At 38.8% G+C, this 19,713-nt stretch overlaps 1 protein-coding gene across 1 annotated transcript in view; it reads right to left on the reverse strand.

Annotated features, from left to right (window-relative positions):
- Nucleotides 1-19,713, reverse strand: part of L3MBTL4 (L3MBTL histone methyl-lysine binding protein 4) — a 431,526-nt gene that overhangs the window by 296,694 nt on the left and 115,119 nt on the right. Inside the window, exons 7-11 of the mRNA XM_007449164.1 lie at nt 7,718-7,822; nt 6,542-6,677; nt 4,709-4,800; nt 3,091-3,245; nt 1,936-2,012 (exon numbers count right to left, since the gene is read on the reverse strand). Of these exons, the coding sequence (XP_007449226.1) occupies nt 1,936-2,012; nt 3,091-3,245; nt 4,709-4,800; nt 6,542-6,677; nt 7,718-7,822 (565 nt within the window). The remainder of the gene's footprint in view (nt 1-1,935; nt 2,013-3,090; nt 3,246-4,708; nt 4,801-6,541; nt 6,678-7,717; nt 7,823-19,713) is intronic.

The following is a 19,713-nucleotide window of genomic DNA, read 5'->3' on the forward strand; positions in this document are numbered from 1 at the left end:
AACAATCCAAAGATAAAATTAAGAAAACAATTCCATTTACAGCATTGAAAAGAACAGACCAAAGACATGACAAGAAAACAACAGACCAATACCCCTTATGGATACAGATACAAAAGTTCTCAACAGAACGGTAGCAAACTGAACTCAACAGCACATTAGAAGGATTATACACCACGAAACAAAGGAGAAGAAAGTCCCACATAATCTTCTCAATAGATGCAGAAAAATCACTGGACAGAATTCAACACCCTTTTATGAAAAAAACACTCAGAAAACTAGGAGTAAAAGGGAGCTTCCTTAACATGATATGGGGCATTTATGAAAAACCCACAGCTAATATCATACTTGATAGTGAGAGACTGAAATCTTTTCACCCTAAGAATGCCTATTTTTACCACTACATTCAACAGGGTACTGGAAGTCCTAGCTAGCATAATTAGGCAAGACACAAAATTAAAGGCATTCAAATTAGAAATATGAATTTTTTGGAACTTTACTATTTTGATAGACTACACAATTCTATATGAAAAAATCCCATAGAATCCACACAAAAAACCTACTAGAGCTAATAAACAAATTCAGCAAAATTGCAGACTATGAAATCATTTGTGTTTCTTTATGCCAGAAATAAAAAATTCCAAAAATAAATAAATAAAACAATTCCATTTACAACAGCATCCAAAAGAATAAAATACCAATAAATTTAACCAAGGAGGTAAAAGACCTGTACACCCAAAACTAAAAAATACTGCTGACAGAAATGAAAGGTCTAAGTAAGTGAAAAGACATCCCATGTTCATGGATTAGAAAACTTAATACTGTTAAGATGGCAACACTCCCTAAAACAATCTACATTCAACATAACCCTTACCAAAATCCCAACAGTCATTTCTCCAGAAATGAAAAAGCCAATCCTCAAATTCATAAAGAACTGCAAGGGGCCACAAATAGCCAAAGCAATCTTGAAAAAGAAGAACAAAGTTGGAGGGTTCACATTTCCAGATTTCAAAACTGACTAAAAAGCTACAGTGGTCTAAACAGCATGGTACATATTAGCTAATGCAATAAGACAAGAAAAGGAAATAAACGATATATTGACTGGGAAGAAAGAAATATAACTTTGTTCACAGAGGTGTAGAATATCCAAAAGCATCAACAAAAAAACTCTAAGAACCAATAAGTGATTATAACAAGGTCGCAGGATACAAGGCTAACACATAAAATTCAACTGCTTTCCTATATACCAGCAATGAACAAGTGAAATTTGAAATTAAAAACACAATACCATATACATTAGCACTCAAAATAACAGGTTATAAAATCTAGCAAAATATATGTAAGATCTATATGAGAAAAACCACAAAATGCCACTGAAATAAATCAAAGAACTAAATAAAGGGAGAGATATTCCATTTCTGTAATGAGAAAACAGATAAATAACAAGAAAGTCCCTATGTCAGTGTTTAGCTGAGCCACTAAGTTGGCTTGGTGAAGGGGTCTGGCAAGTCTAGGCCCTCATTATTAATTCTCACTTCTTAGGTTTCTACATTTCTTACATTTAACTCCAAAGTTAAGTATATTTAATAACCTAATGGTCAATTAATGAATTAACATTGGCAATAAGTTAAATTACATAGGTTGAAATAGCTAGTTTTAAAAGTCAGTTCACAGTGATTGCACTCATTTCATTGGATAAAAAAATAGCACTTTTTTTAAATGGCTGCCTAATATGTCTTTATAAACACAGTCCATTTGCATTATGGGGAAGGATGTGCAGATTTCACACATCTGGGTCCCTTGATGGTCCACAGAATCCTGCAAGATATTTTTATCATACACTTTGTATTGAAATGTGGTTTCCATAAACAAAAATAAGAATGGGCATTACCACTCACACAGAGATGACTTCAAAGAGAACCCAGCCAGTCCACTCACCTTGGGGTGCTATCAGAGTTCTTCCATGCTCCTGACACCAACCAACTGGCTGAACATAAGGACTATTGACGTCACACCTGCAAAAACAGGATTCTATTTTAGATCCCATATTAACACCAGAGAAAGACTCCAAGAGTAATGATCATTCTAGATATTAAGAGATGACACAGAAAATACTACGGCATAGCTAAAATATTTTATAGCCTAAGAGAAACAGAAGTAATTTTAGTTCTATATTTTGCAAGCTGAGTGGGCAAACTTCTCTTTTACATAACCTTCTTGAAATTTAAAAGTATTTCTTTAAAAAGTGTTTGACTAGGACCTGAACTGCCAGTGATCTCCCCGGAGAGTGAACATTTTAATAAACCCCTTCTACCACTTCTTGCTAGCAGCAAGGGAAAATATTAATAGCCCAGTCCAAATTTTAATAAGACAGACCAGACTCCACATGCCCACGGTTTCCTCCCTCTCCTTTTCAGGAACCCAGACCATACCACCTAAGACACATACAGCAATTAATCCATGCTCTTCTTCTTAGTTCAAAGAAGAAAACAGCCCCCCTCCTCCCACCATGCACATGAAGAATCACAGCCTCAGGCGGGGACTTGTCAATTATTCAGGATATGCTCTTAAGAAATGCCACAAAAATTATTTTTGCCATGCCCTCTTCCATATTTCAGGTTTTCACCCAGAAAATCCTTTTAACTCATGCAATGTTAGCTTAATGGCATCGTGAGCATACATTTTCTCTGCTCTTCATAGGCTTTCAAATAATTCACTCCATTCTCCCTGAATCTTCCCTTTTAAAAATATGACAGTCTGAGTTCAACATTTTTCAGGAAAAAATAATACTGCAAGTTCTTAACTTCCTCTATACAGAAATGCTTCCCTTACAAACTAGACACAATATAGTGGACTGCCCTGAACTGGTCACATTATTTCAGATGAGGCCTCATTAGGCAACCTCTCAGAGATGAAAAAAAACTTTCTCGGGTTCTTTAATTCAACAGTTCACGAGGAAAAGAAGGTAGTGACAAGCCAGCCACTAGATTCCTCATGCTCATTACTATAAGAACAGTGACAGTCATGGAATGAACATAAATTCTTAATGGCGAACACGAACACACAAAAATACAACGCAGAATGGTGTCTCACCAGTAATCGTAACTATCATCCCAATTGTCAAAATGCACTAGCAAGCGATCTCCAACAACATCTGCTACGGTTGCCACACATACCAAGGAAGGGTTCTTCCTGTCGACAGCCTCCAGCTTCATTCCAACCTGAAATTCCTTAGGCACTGGCCCATTCTAACACGGGGAAGAGGCACAAAGAGAAACAGGACACCAAACAGGACTGAGCCACTGTCAAAACTTGTCATGTTTAGCATCAGAAAAGTCTACAGGGTATCAACACTTACACTGCAGAATGAAGCCAGCCAGCAAAAATATTCCAACAGACTGTTACCAAGCGTACATTCATAAAAAACGAATCCCAGGAAATGAGCTTTTACTCTGTGCTTTTCTCTTTTGTTGTGCAGGCAGGTTTTATTTCCCCTTTCATCATCATTTTCCCTCTTCAGTTCATAGAATAATCTGTATTAGTTTTAAAATACACTGTTTATTGAATACAGTAATATCAAATAATTTTCTCTGGTCCCCGTAGGCTTTAGATGGGTGGTATATTTCCAAATACCACTATTTGGAAAAGTTTTAAAGATATGCTCTTTAGCACTAACATTACCACTTACACTTTGATCAAGTGTTGAAATTAGTGGCTTTCTCAACATTTAAGGAACACATGCGTTTATCCATAAATAAATCATAGTTGAAAAAAAACAAATGCTTTTTTTAGTATTAAAAATACTAAGGGCTATGATTTATAATAACATGACAATGATAAAGCCCCACTTTTTCTATAGCTATAATTAGCCAGGCCTGGGATTTAGAAAATATACACACAATATCCAGGGACTAGAAGAGGGTTTTTTTTCCCCTACTTCTTTACTATCTATACTGGATCCTGATTTTTGGTTTCCTTTAGCACATTACTTTTCTTAAAGCATTTTCACATTTCTCTAACTCTCTTCCTTGATACGAGTCTATGAAACATGTTGAACAGTTGTAGAACACTGATTCAAGAGCAGGACACTGAAGCCTGGGGAAGGGGGCGGTGGGTGGGGACTGTCATCAGGGGACACAGCCAGCAGGAGGTGGGGCCTCCCTGGCTCCAGGCTTCCCGCCCCTCCGCGGTGTGTGGCCTCACCTGGGGCCCAGAGGAGGTGGGGCTGTGACTTTTTCTCCTTCTCTCCTGAACACCTGTTAGGCTGCTGGGACACAGAGGGTGAGTGTGCTCCACCCAAATCCTCACACACCCTTCGAATCTATATGAGCCGTCACCCTCTTTTTCATTACACATAAATACAACTGGCCCAGGTACAGTCAAAGTCCACCTGGCATATCAGCAGGTCTCAAAGCATCAAACTAAATTTAAACGACTAACTCACTAGAAGCAAAAAGAAACACCTTCTAAAAGGCATTTTAAATTTTAGCCAGCTTTACATGTAAATGTTTCTACTCTCTCCATCTAATTATTTAATTGTATGTTTAAAAGAAAAACAAATATGCCCATAGGAAACTGACAAATCTAGTGAGAAAAGTCACAGGAAGCTAAGGATTCTTAAAAGATTAAAACAGAACAGAATACATAGTGAATTTTCAGAAATTTAAGTTGAAGTAAAAATCTGATTTATGCTATGGAAGAAAATACTTACAGAATTTCTGTTTCTGAATAATTTCTTGGGAGCATTTTGCAATTTGCAGGCCTTCAAGTAATCCATCCAAACAAATTTATCTTTTCTATAACCTAAAAAAAAAGTACGGATTATTCAAAATACCCACAAGATGTAACCATAAGCATAATAAATGTATCAATACTATTCTTATTCAGTTTTCTGCCATAAATTCAACGTCCTTTAGCAGACACAAAAGATTTATATTAAAAGCTCTAAACTGTTGTAGTGCTGTTTTAATGTATGGAATTCCAAACTGTTGTGTTTGATTTCCCACCATGCATGTCATTCCCTACAAAGTTTAAAACTCATTCAAATATGGAATCAGTACTCCTGACAGGAGTCTCATCTCCTGCGTCCCTCAGGCCTCCTGAAGCAGCCACGTCCCCGAGGCCAGCGTGGGCCTGATGGTAAGCAGCCCCGGGGGAGCCAGACACTGCAGGGGCAACAGAACCTCCCCCCAGGCCACGTGGCAGTTCCAGCTTTCTGCCCTTGTCTTTACGGGCTTCCCAATAAAATGCCTGACCCTCCTGTCCATGTGCCCTAAAGCAGCTCGTGTGGGACTGGCCCAAATAACCAGGCTCAGGAAATACTGAGACTGAGTGTCACAGAACAGACGTCAAACTCCTTGCACTGGCCTTCAAGGCCGCGGCGACACCTCTCACTTATCTCCTCCCTCCTGGCACTTGCCTCTCCGCTTGCTCCAGCGCTCCTGTGATTACTGGTCTGCGCCACACCCGCTGCTGGGCTCTGACACGTGCTCCTCCCCAGGGAGCCAGCTGGCTGTCTCTGTCGTGCACCCGTCCTGGCATCTGTCAGATGTCACACCCCAGGCCTGTCTTCACCTTGCATATTGCAAGGGCAGCCCTGGGACCCCACTCAGCACTCCATGCCTGTCGCCGCTAGACACGCACCTTCCGCTCTGTTTATCCCCCTTCTCCCCTCTGGAATGAAAGCCCCGTGAAGACAGAGGCGGTTTCCTTTATTCACTGCTAGGTCTCCAGGGCCTGCACACAGGAAAGGCTTCACGAACACCTACCACCCACGGGGTGGATGAACCTGGGGCCTGTTCCAACCTCCCTGAAACCCAGCAATCTCAGGGGGCCCTGCTGCCAGCCTCAGGGGTGGATCCCAGAGGACACCCTGAGCTGCTTCCTAAGAGTAAAATGACTATACAGTGACTCCAGAAGTTGCCACGGTCAGCCAGGAGTCTAACACCCAAGCAGGAGACCTTATATACAAATTTGCTGGTCAAGGAAACAGGCCCACTGGCATCTCAACCTGTGAATCCTCACCTCACTAGCAGACAGCAGGTAAGAAAGGTTTCAGTCATGTCTGCCAGACCCAGTTCCTCTCCCACATAACAAAAGACAGAGATGAGATTTTTAATTCCCATCGAAAGAAAACAGTGAATTTTTCACTTTCATAGTTCCCTGTGCTCCATGATTTCTGCTTGAAACAAATGATATACAGTGAATCAAGTTTCCTCACGGTACATCATCACTGATTAAGTGAAATATTTTATTTCAACTGTAATTTAAACATTAGTTTCTTCATTCCTTATAAAGTTTAATAAAACTTTATGTAAGATAAAATGCTCTCATGAGATTTTACTTCTGCCCTATGTACCTCAGAGTATTTGACCTAAACGGTCTTTGACGCTTTTCTTTAAAGACATTTATTTATTTCTAACAGTGATATCCTGTAGTCTTGCTGCTTTTTGTGGATCAAACTTTCATTTTGAAAATCAATTCACACCAGGCTCTCTTGTTAGCACTTCATTAAAAAGCTGATTGTCTTTTCCTCCTGACTTACCCTTAGGGATGTGTAATTCATGTTTGGTCTTTTCACACCACCCTACTGGATGAATGTCAGGGGACCCAGCATTAGTCCAAAAATCATAGCAGCTTAAATAACCGTCAAAATGAAGTCTGAGACGGTAACCACACACCTGCAAAATGGAATGTTTACAATCGTTCATTAAGAGTCCTGCATTTGAAGTGTACACAAAATTAACAAAATATTCATTTATTCTGTCAACACCATCAATATATATGAACCAATCCTTACATCCAAATGTCTTAAAGAACAAATTCATAGATGAATCTGGATAAGACAAATGCTGACAAACTAGACACTATCTTTCCAGTATCAAAATTTTTTCTGCAAAAATACTATCCTTTTACTCAGTCTAGGAATCTGAGGTCAATTTGCATAACCATTAATCAACAAGTTTATTTGTTCATTCAATACCTAGCAAATATTCCTTTCAGAAACCCCATCTCCTGCTGTCTGGCTTGGATTCATACCCCAAAACAGTGTAACCTAAAGTACACAGGAAAAACCAAAATGGGTACGACCTTACCCAACCTAACATATGGATCCAGCATACTCAACAAAGAAAAACAGTCTGAGAAACACATCTCCTAGACATGCTATACAAGTTCAACAACTATAATCATTCAGTAAATTAAGTGAATAGTGTTTTCTATGTTTGATGTTATTCGAAATACTGAGTTCTTTTATCAATTTAATAACATAAAATGTTTAGTAAATATTATATAAGCCATTTACTTCATCAATGGCTCCTCACCCTATATAATTTTCATAAAATTCATGTATTTATATAAATATATAATTCATAAGCATGGATTTTTTGATATACATTTCTCATTAGTTCAGCTAAAACTTGAATAATTGTCTCTTAACAGACAAAAGCAACATTGTGGGATTCACTGATTTTTATCAACCTCAGGTGAAAACTATTTACCAATTAAATCAAGAGTTACCACTAGTAATGAGAAACTTAGAAAATTAATCTTCAGACAAGGAAAAAATTTCATTAAAGAATGTACTTCACCCATCACTGAATAAAATAAATCCATAATGTACTTGGACTTCTTTATAACACAAAGTACTGAAATTCGTCATTCTCTAGAAAATTCTCTCCTGTCACTGCAATTAGCCCAAGACGATAACACTATTTCTTACCTCAGCTACAGAAAGCACACAAAACACAGATGGATGACGGGGGTCAATGCCTTCTAATCTCATTCCAACCTGAAAACCATTTTCACGCTCCGGAAAGGACTGGTCCTACAAAATTTCATGATATAATATTAATCACTGAAATATCTTCACAGTTTTATATTAAAACACTTGGTGTCTCTATGCACACAATCATACACGTTTGGAAGCTCAATAATATAACCAAAGAAAGAAGCCTGCTCTTGGAGATTTTGCCCTCAAAGACGGCTTGATCGGTTGTACGTTCTTTGAAATAGTTCATCTGCCAAACTCTATGTCCCGTGAACTCCCCATCTACTCCTTTTGCCCATTTTTCCTCAATGATCTGAAGGAGCTCTTCCTGCACTCTGGACACAATCCTTTGCTGATTATAACGGTTACTTATTCCCAATCTGTGACTTACTTGGCTTTTCATGTTGTTTATGATGACTGTGGAGAATTTTATTTTAAGGTAATAAAATATATCAGCTATTTCCTGTACAGTTGGCACATCTAGCCTATGAAATCCCTTGCAACACTGAAGTTACATAGATATTCTCCTACTGTTATTTTATTTTTTAACATCTTTATTGGAGTATAATTGCTTTACAATGGTCTGTTAGTTTCTGCTTTATGACAAAGTGAATCAGTTATACATATACATGTGTCCCCATATCTCTTTCCTCTTGCATCTCCCTCCTTCCCACACTCCCTATCCCACCCCTCTAGGTGGTCACAAAGTACTGAGCTAATCTCCCTGTGCTATGAGGCTGCTTCCCACTCCATCCATTTTACGTTTGGTAGTGTATATATGTCCAAGCCACTTTCTCACTTTGTCCCAGCTTACCCTTCCACCTCCCGGTATCCTCAAGTCCATTCTCTAGTAGGTCTGCATCTTTATTCCCATCTTGCCCCTGGGTTCTTCTGACCATTTTTTTTTCTTCTTTAGATTCCACATATATGTGTTAGCATACGGTATTTGTTTTTCTCTTTCTGACTTACTTCACTCTGTATGACAGACTCTAGGTCCAACCACCTCACTGCAAATAACTCAGTTTCGTTCCTTTATATGGCTGAGTAATATTCCACTGTATACATGTGCCACATCTTCTTTATCCATTCATCTGCTGATGGACACTTAGGTTGCTTCCATGTCCTGGCCATTGTAAATAGAGCTGCAATGAACATTTTGGTACATGACTCTTTTTGAATTATGGTTTTCTCAGGGTACATGCTCAGTAGTGGGATTGCTGGGTCATATGGTAGTTCTATTTTTAGTTTTTTAACAAAGCTCCATACTGTTCTCCATAGTGGCTGTATCAATTTACATTCTCACCAACAGTGCAAGAGGGTTCCCTTTTCTCCACACCCTCTCCAGCATTTGTTTGTAGATTTTTTGATGATGGCCACTCTGACAAGTGTGAGATGATATCTCATTGTAGTTTTGACTTCCATTTCGCTAATGATTAATGATATTGAGCATTCTTTCATGTGTCTGTTGGCACTGTGTATATCTTCTTTGAAGAAATGTCTATTTAGGTCTTCTGCCCATTTTGGGATTGGGTTGTTTTTTTTTTTTTTTTTGATATTGAGCTGCATGAGTTGCTTCTATGTTTTGGAGATTAATCCTTTGTCAGTTGCTACATTTGCAAATATTTTCTCCCATTCTGAGCATTGTCTTTTCATCTTGTTTATGGTTTCCTTTGCTGTGCAAAAACTTTTTTATGTTTATTTTTGGTTTTATTACCATTTCTCTAGGAGGTGGGTCAAAAAGGATCATGCTGTGATTTATGTCATAGAGTGTTCTGCCTATGTTTTCCTCTAAGAGTTTGATGGAGCCTGGCCTTACATTTAGGTCTTTAATCCATTTTGAGTTTATTTTTGTGTATGGTGTTAGGGAGTGTTCTAATTTCATTCTTTTACATGTAGCTGTCCAGTTTTCACAACACCACTTATTGAAGAGGCTGTCCTCTCTCCACTGTATATTCTTGCCTCCTTTATCAAAGATAAGGTGACCATATGTATGTGGGTTGACCTCTGGGCTGTCTATCCTGTTCCATTGATCTATATTTCTGTTTTTGTGCCAGTACCATACTGTCTTGATTACTGTAGCTTTGTAGTATAGTCTGAAGTCAGGGAGCCTGATTCCTCCAGCTCCGTTTTTCTTTCTCAAGATTGCTTTGGCTATTCGGGGTCTTTTGTGTTTCCATACAAATTGTGAAAATTTTTGTTCTAGTTCTGTGAAAAATACCAGTGGTAGTTTGATGGGGATTGCACTGAATCTGTAGATTGCTTTGGGTAGTAGAGTCATTTTCACAATGTTGATTCTTCCAATCCAAGAACATGGTATATCTCTCCATCTGTTTGTATCATCTTTAATTTCTTTAATCAGTGTCTTATAATTTTCTGCATATAGTTCTTTTGTCTCCTTTGGCAGGTTTATTCCTAGATATTTTATTCTTTTTGTTGCAATGGTAAATAGGAGTGTTTTCTTAATTTCACTTTCAGATTTTTCATCATTAGTGTATAGGGATGCAAGAGATTTCTGTGCATTAATTTTGTATCCTGCTACTTTATCAAATTCATTGATTAGCAGGAGTAGTTTTCTGGTAGCATCTTAGGATTCTCTATGTCACTGCAAACAGTGACAGCTTTACTTCTTCTTTTCCAATTTGGATTCCTTTTATTTGTTTTTCTTCTGATTGCTGTTGCTAAAACTTCCAAAACTATGTTGAATAATAGTGGTGAGAGTGGACATCCTTGTCTTGTTCCTGATCTTACAGGAAATGCTTTCAGTTTTTTACCACTGAGAATGATGTTGGCTGTGGGTTTGTCATATATGGCCTTTATTATGTTGAGGTAAGTTCCCCCTATGCCTACTTTCTGGAGGGTTTTTATCATAAATCGGTGTTGAATTTTGTCAAAAGGTTTTTCTGCAACTATCGAGATGATCATATGGCTTTTCTCCTTCAATTTGTTAATATGGTTTATCACGTTGACTGACTTGCATATATAGAAGAATCCTTGCATTCCTGGGATAAACCCCACTTGATCATGGTGTATGATCCTTTTAATGTGCTGTTGGATTCTGTTTGCTAGTATTTTGCTGAGAATTCTTGCATCTTTGTTCATCAGTGATATTGGCCTGTAGTTTTCTGTCTTTGTGACATCTTTGTCTGGTTTTGGTATCAGGGTGATGGTGGCCTCGTAGAATGAGTTTGGGAGTGTTCCTCCCTCTGCTATATTGTGGAAGAGTTTGAGAAGGATAGGTGTTAGCTCTTCTCTAAATGTTTGATAGAATTCTTTCGCCTGTGAAAGCCATCTGGTCCTGGGATTTTGTTTGTTGGAAGATTTTTAATCACAGTCTCAATTTCAGTGCTTGTGATTGGTCTGTTCATATTTTCTATTTCTTCCTGGTTCAATCTCGGAAGGTTGCGCTTTTCTAAGAATTTGTCCATTTCTTCTGGGTTGTCCATTTTATTGGCATAGAGTTGCTTGTAGTAATCTCTCATGATCCTTTGCATTTCTGCAGTTGTCAGTTGTTACTTCTCCTTTTTCATTTCTGATTCTATTGATTTCAGTCTTCTCCCTTTCTTCCTTGATGAGTCTGGCTAATGGTTTATCAATTTTGTTTATCTTCTCAAAGAACCAGCTTTTAGTTTTATTGAGCTTTGCTATCGTTTCCTTCATTTCTTTTTCATTTATTTCTGATCTGATCTTTATGATTTCTTTCCTTCTGCTAACTTTGGGGTTTTTTTGTTTTTCTCTAATTGCTTTAGGTGTAAGGTTAGGTTGTTTATTTGAGATGTTTCTTGTTTCCTAAGGTAGGATTGTATTGCTATAAACTTCCCTCTTAGAACTACTTTTGCTGCATCCCATAGGTTTTGGGTCGTTGTGTTTTCATTGCCATTTGTTTCTACGTATTTTTTGATTTCTTGATTTCCTATTTGATTTCTTCAGTGATCACTTCATTATTAAGTAGTGTGTTGTTTAGCCTCCATGTGTTTGTATTTCTTACAGATTTTTTTCCTGTAATTGATATCTAGTCTCATAGTGTTGTGGTCAGAAAAGATACTTGATACAATTTCAATTTTCTTAAATTTACCAAGGCTTGATTTGTGACTCAAGATATGATCCTGGAGAATGTTCCATGAGCACTTGAGAAGAATGTGTATTCTGTTGTTTTTGGATGGAATGTCCTATAAATATCAATTAAGTCCATCTTGTTTAATGTATCATTTAAAGCACGTGTCTCCTTATTTATTTTCATTTTGGATGATCTGTCCATTGGTGAAAGTGGGGTGTTAAAGTCCCCTACTAAGAACGTGTTACTGTCGATTTCCCCTTTTATGGCTCTTAGTATTTGCCTTATGTATTGAGGTGCTCCTATGTTGGGTGCATGAATATTAACAATTGTTATATCTTCTTCTTGGATCGATCACTTGATCATTATGTAGTGTCCTTCTTTGTCTCTTCTAATAGTCTTTATTTTAAAGTCTATTTTGTCTGACATGAGAATTGATACTCCAGCTTTCTTTTGATTTCCATTTGCATGGAATATCTTTTTCCATCCCCTCACTTTCAGTCTGTATGTGTCCCTATGTCTGAAGTGGGTCTCTTGTAGACAGCATATATACAGGTCTTGTTTTTGTATCCATTCAGCCAGTCTATGTCTTTCGGTTGGAGCATTTAAACCATTTACATTTAAGGTAATTATCAATATGTATGCTCCTATTACCATTTTCTTAATTTTGGGGGGTTTATTATTGTAGGTCTTTTCCTTCTCTTGCGTTTCCTGCCTAGAGAAGTTCCTTTACCGTTTGTTGTAAAGCTGGTCTGGTGGTGCTGAATTCTCTTAGATTTTGCTTGTCTGTAAAGCTTTTAATTTCTCTGTCAAATGTGAATGAGATCCTTGCTGGGAACAGTAATCTTGGTTGTATGTTTTTCTCCTTCATCACTTTCAATATGTCCTGCCACTCCCTTCTGGCTTGCAGATTTTCTGCTGAAAAATCAGCTGTTAACCTTATGGAGATTTCCCTGTGTGTTATTTGTTGTTTTTCCCTTGCTGCTTTTAATATTTGTTCTTTGTATTTAATTTTTGATAGTTTGATTAATATGTGTCTTGGCGTATTTCTCCTTGAATTCATCCTGTATGGGACTCTCTGTGCTTCCTGGACTTGATTAACTATTTCCTGTCCCATATTAGGGAAGTTTTCAACTATCATCTCTTCAAATATTTTCTCAGTCCCTTTCTTTTTCTCTTCTTCTTCTGGGACCCCTATAATTGGAACATTGGTGCGTTTAATGTTGTCGCAGAGATCTCTGAGACTGTCCTCAGTTCTTTTCATTCTTTTATCTTTATTCTGCTCTGCAGTAGTTATTTCCACTATTTTATCTTCTAGGTCACTTATCCGTTCTTCTGCCTCAGTTATTCTGCTATTGATCCCTTCTAGAGAATTTTTAATTTCATTTATTGTGTTGTTCATCATTGTTTCTTTGCTCTTTAGTTCTTCTAGGTCCTTGTTAAACGTTTCTTGTATTTTCTCCATTCTGTTTCCCAGATTTTGGATCATCTGTACTATCATTATTCTGAATTCTTTTTCACGTAGACTATCTATTTCCTCTTCATTTGTTAGGTCTAGTAGGTTTTTTCCTTGCTCCTTCATCTGCTGTGTGTTTCTGTGTCTTCTCATGTTGCTTAACTTACTGTGCTTGGGGTCTCCTTTTCGCAGGCTGCAGGTTCATAGTTTCCGTTGTTTTTGGTGTCTGTCCCCAGTGGCTTAGGTTGGTTTAGTGGGTTGTGTAGGCTCCCTGGTGGAGGGGACTAGTGCCTGTGTTCTGGTGGATGTGGCTGGATCTTGTCTTTCTGGTGGGCAGATCCACATCTGGTGGTGGGTTTTGGCGTGTCTGTGGCCTTATTTATGATTTTAGGCAGCCTCTGTGCTAATGGATGGGGTTGTGTTCCTGTCTTGCTACTTGTTTGGCATAGGATGTCCTGCACTGTAGCTTTCTGGTCGTTGAGTGGAGCTGGGTCTTGGCGTTGAGATGGAGATCTCTGGGAGATTTTCGCCGTTTGATATTACGTGGAGCTGGGAGGTCTCTTGTGGACCAGTTTCCTGAACTTAGCTCTCCCACCTCAGTGGCATAGCCCTGACGCCTGGCTGGAGCACCAAGAGCCTGTCCTCCACACGGCTCAGAAAAGGGAGAAAAAAAAGAAAGAAAGAAGATAAAATAAAATAAAATAAAGTTATTAAAATAAAAAAAATAATTATTAAGAAAAAAAATTTTTAATTAAAAAAACCCAGACAGACAGAACCCTAGGGCAAATGGTAAAAGCAAAGCTATACAGACAAAATCACACACAAAAGCATACACATACACACTCACAAAAAGAGAAAAGAATATATATATCATTGCTCCCAAAGTCCACCTCCTCAATTTGGGATGATTAGTTGTCTATTCAGGTATTCCACCGATGCAGGGTACATCAAGTTGATGGTGGAGATTTAATCCGCTGCTCCTGAGGCTGCTGGGAGAAATTTCCCTTTCTCTTCTTTGTTCGCACATCTCCCGGGGTTCAGCTTTGGATTTGGACCCGCCTCTGTGTATAGGTTGCCCGAGGACATCTGTTCTTCGTTCAGACAGGACGGGGTTAAAGGAGCAGCTGATTCGGGGGCTCTGCCTCAGTCAGGCCGGGGGGAGGGAGGGGTACTGAGTGCAGGGTGAGCCTGCGGCGGCAGAGGCCAGCATGACGTTGCACCAGCCTGAGGCATGCCGTGCGTTCTCCCAGGGAAGTTGTCCCTGGATCACGGGACCGTGGCAGTGGCAGGCTCCCGGGAGAGGAGGTGTGGATAGTGACCTGTGCTTGCATACAGGTTTCTTGGTGGCTGCAGTAGCAGCCTTAGCGTCTCATGCCCGTCTCTTGGGTCCACACTGATAGCCGCGGGTTGCGCCCATCTCTGGAGCTCCTTTAAGCAGCGTTCTTAATCCCCTCTCCTCGCGCACCAGGAAAGAGAGAGTAAGAAAAAGTCTCTTGTCTCTTCGGCAGCTCCAGACTTTTTCCCGGACTCCCTCCTGGCTAGCTGTGGCACAGTAGCCCTCTTCAGGCTGTGTTCACGCCGCCAACCCCAGTCCTCTCCCTGGGATCCAGTGAAGCCGGAGCCTCAGCTCCCAGCCCCCACCCATCCCGGCGGGTGAACACACGAGCCTCTCGGGCTGGTGAGCGCCGGCCGGCACCGATCCTCTGTGCGGGAATCTCCCCGCTTTGCCCTCCGCACCCCTGTTGCTGTGCTGTCCTCCGCGGCTCCGAAGCTCCCCGCTCCGCCTCCCGCAGTCTCCGCCCGCGAAGGGGCTTCTAGTGTGTGGAGACCTTTCCTCCTTCACGGCTCCCTCCCACTGGTGCAGGTCCCGTCCCTATTCTTTTGTCTCTGTTTATTCTTTTTTCTTTTGCCCTACCCAGGTACGTGGGGGGGTTTCTTGCCTTTTGGGAGGTCTGAGGTCTTCTGCCAGCGTTCAGTAGGTGTTCTGTAGGAGCTGTTCCACGTGTAGATGTATTTCTGATGTATTTGTGGGGAAGAAGGTGATCTCCACGTCTTACTCTTCCGCCATCTTGAAGCTGTTTCTCCTCCTAGTGTTATTTTAAAACTTTTGTTCTTCATATTTAAGTCTACAATACAATTGGAATTGATTTTTTCTATGGAGTGAGGTAGGGCTCTATTTTTTCATATGGAAAACAAATTATTCAAAAAAATTTTTTTGAGTAGTTCATACTTTCATTGATCTGCAAAGTTTCCTCTATTATATCATGTTTCTACATGTCTTTGGGTATAATTCTGGCCTTTTAATCCTATTTATTGGCATATTTGCCTACATCACATTGTCTTAATTGCTTATAATGAGTCTTTTTATCTGGAGAGCAGTCTTTATCATGCTGAGTTTTCTAATTCAGGAACTTGTTCCCTTTCTATTTAATCTAATCATTTTCATTGTCCAAGATGTTTTTAAAATTTTCACATAAGACTTTGTAGTATTTATTCCTGTGTACCTTTTATGCTTATTGCTATTGTAAAAGGAATTTATTTCATAGAAGACTTTCTCATTCATTGCCATTTATTATTTTCTTCAATATTGGTCTTGTTTCCCATAGCCTTGCTGAATGATTAATAGCTTTGAGCAGACAGTTTTGAGAAGATTCAGCATTACTCGTTTATTTATTCTTAATTGAGAATAAACTTATAAGTATACTAATGGAAGATGATGATTAAAATCTAGTACTATTAGATCTAGAGCTGCTTTTTAATCACTACTAACGATTGCTTAATCTACGAATGCCTATTTTAGGGGTAATTTATTCTTTTGAGAAAAATCTTTTCATTTGGAAATAATGTCAAACTTAAAGGAAAGTTCCAAGAACAAAATAGTACAGAGAACATGTATAGCCTTTGCCTAGATTTATTTACTGTTAACATTCCACCTCATTTGCTTTATCATTTCTGTTTGCCCCCTCTCTCAAGTGTCGGTGTGTATACAGATACAGATGTATACATATACGTGTACATATGATTTTTTAATCATTTGAGGGCTCTTTACCCCTAAATACTAAATTTTTTCCCTAAGAGCAGTCTATTTTCCCTAAAAATAGGAATGTTCTCTTACTTAACAACAGCTAATTTATCAACGTCTGTAAATTTGACATTATTCAATACTTTTAACTAATCTTCCACTCATATTACAATTTTTCCAATTTATCCAACAATGCACTTCATAATATTTTCCCTCCAGAATAGGATTCAGTTTAAGGGCAGATATTAAATTTAATTGACATGTCTGTTTAGTCTCCCTTAATCTGGAACATTTTCCATTGCCTTTCTTTACCTTTTATAATACTGACATTTTTAAAGAACACAGTGTTTTCCTTCCCGTATCGTTTAAAATAGAAAGTTCCTCATTTTGGATTTGTCTGATGTTTCCCTGTGATTAGATTCAGGTTATGCATTGTTTTGCCAGCCTGCCATATGGGTGATGATGTGTTCTTCTAAGGACATCACATCTGGTCCATCGGTGATGTTAATTTTGATCACACAATTACAATATTCTGCAATTTCTTCACTATAGCTACATACAAAACACATATATATAACATAAACATTTACACATACGTATACACATATATGTGTGTGTATATATATATATATATATATATATATATATATATATATATATATATATATGTGATAAATCTTAAGTTCAAACAGATCCATCTAATTCAGTCCATCCTCAGAGGGCTCATTCTGTCTTTTTTGATCTATATTTGTATTTCTCCTCTAACAAGGTCAACACGCTTACTCAGGTACTAAATCCTATAGTGTATGTACTGCGGTTTCAGAACTCTTTTACCCCCACTACTATAATAAACAAAGCTACAGAAAGAGTTCAGGATTTGTTTGCAAGTTTCCCTTCCTGCTCTGCCATCCAAGAATGGGGTATATAAACAGTGTGTTCATAAACTACTTGGATTAATTCTTTTTTCTCCCTTCAGTCCAATCATGGGATTCACCTGAAATATGGCTGAGTTCATCTGTTTCTGTTTTCTTTCACTTCTTAATGATTTATTTCAATTTTAATATGCAGAATATTAACGTACTTCCAAAAGTTAAAGCTCTACAAAAAGGTACTCAGAGAAGTATCTCTCCTTCCCATGTCCTACCCACCCCATTCTACCCCTTAAGGTAACCAACCTCACTCTTTTCTGGTTTATCCTTCCCGGGTTTCTTCTTGCAAAAATAAGCAATTATGTTTGTATTTCTTCTTATTTTTCCCTCCCTTCTTATATATAAGACAGCATATTATACAAGCTGTTTTACATTGGCTTTGTTCACTTCCTAGTGTCCCCTGGAAACCACCTCATGTCAGGTCACAGCCACTGCCCACATTCTCTTTTAAGCTGCACTGTCCTCCACTGTGTACACGTAACATAGTTTATTCAACCTTCTTCCACACTTGGGTACATGCTTTTTTTTTTAATAAGGACATGAAATTGTTTTAAAATTTTTATGAATTGGCTTGTAAAATGTCGTTAGAAATTTTCTTACATTCACAGCTCAAAACCCAAAAATTTGACGAAAACCAAAAATGAAATGGCAAGAATGAATGATTTCTCAGGAATACTTTATTTCTACAAAAGTAAATGTCATGTGTGTGTTTAACTCTCCCAGCCTTCTTCTCACTTCTGCTCTGTTTTCCAGCAGATTGTATTTAACAAGTTTTGTGTGACTACCTCCTGTTCACTGCTTTGAAATGTCTCAGTTAACTTCCAAAGGCACCACAACCATATACATAGATACATACACATGAACACAACATGGGTAAGAAAAGCAAAGGGGAAGGAGAGACCGGGGGAGAGTATAATAATAAGGCTGACAGGAAATTTAAGAGGCTGCAGAAAATGAGAGAACACTTTTCATGTTTTAACAAAACTGAAAGATGTAAAATTGGGGATGGGGAGTAACTAGTATTATATCACATATGAATGATAAATGCAAGACACTGGCAATGAATCACAGCCAAGAGGTTGGGATAAGCAACGTCAGTCTTGTCAGCATTTCAAAATGGCTTCTCAGTTGAACATTTGGGAGCTTTTACGTAATGTTGCAAGGAACCTGTATGGCTCAAGCAGCCATAGCAGTCTTCGGAGGGTTTCAAACAAAAACCAAGACAGTCATTTTAACAATCCGAAAGGCAACATTTACTGAGAAATATCATTGCCTGTCTTCCATCTCTTTTCTGTGTGATGGTTTATTCATGGCAGATAAAGATGTTTTTCCTTTCTAAAAATCTTGCATTTTATGAACATAATTAAGAGCTGTGCTTATAAAATTATATTTTATGATGAAGAAAAGGGAACTGGAAGCACACACTTAAAGCAAACAATGAGCCCATTAAATTCAGTCACAAAAAATCACAAGGTTTGTGGACCTGAAAACCACTTTTACAGCTAAATAAACTCAAGCCCAGAGAGGTTAAGAGACTTTCTCAAGGTTACACCAGTTTAGTGGCAGAGCATAAGTAAGGACATAAGTCTTCTGAAAGCCTGCCAACTGTTTGTTCCACTAAGGGGACAGAGTGGCAACAAAACGCAAAACAAAACCTGGTTTGAGGCCACAGAAGGCTTGAGGACATTTCCAGGGAAGCGCCATGTGCTCCTGGGTACGGAAGTGAAGTTGTTGGCGTTTTGTCATTTTCTGTTCTCCAAACAGTTGCAAAAGAATGCTTTCTAGTATAAAATTGATGAATTTTGTCACTAATGTTGGAGAAGAAGGATTATTCAAAGTTCCATACCTCATATCAGGAGTAGATACAAATGATAAACTATTATTTAAAAATAAAATGAGTCAGAGCACTAGAAAAAAACAAAGAAAAACAAAACACCATGCCTGGAGAAAAGTAGACAGGCTATTGGCGAAATTCCTTTATGAAATACAATCGTGTTCACGGGTGTGTGCCAGCAGGTCTTTGCTCCATGGGTAGACAAAGTCAAAATTGCACAGTGGGAACAACTCTTGGGCAGTTGGTAGACAGACCTGTTCATCACTGAGAACCCCACTGCAAGAGCAGAGAGATGATCCTGTGATGACTATTTCTGAGCCACTACACAGACTGCAGAAGGTCGGTGGCCACCAGCACCAGCAGAGCATCAGTGAAACACGTGCCCCACAGAAGAGCGCCTACACACTAAGTGGACGACGCCATGTGAATGTCGACAAGCATCCTACATCATTCACAGGCAGGAGCTGGTAGCCAGCAATACTCCCCTGATCACAATTCAGTATTGAAAGAAATGGGAGAAACTGGGCATGGGATGGAATCGCAGCTAGTGAGGCACAGGTTTTTAGTGAGCTTGCAAAGAGCCGGGCCAGGGCCACAGAGCAGCGGTTTCTCAGTCCCCACATGATGGCTGTCAGAGGGAAAGAGGGTCCTAGGAA

Source organism: Lipotes vexillifer, unplaced genomic scaffold (genome assembly GCF_000442215.2).
Source record: "Lipotes vexillifer unplaced genomic scaffold, Lipotes_vexillifer_v1.1 scaffold605, whole genome shotgun sequence".
Lineage (NCBI taxonomy): Eukaryota > Metazoa > Chordata > Mammalia > Artiodactyla > Lipotidae > Lipotes > Lipotes vexillifer.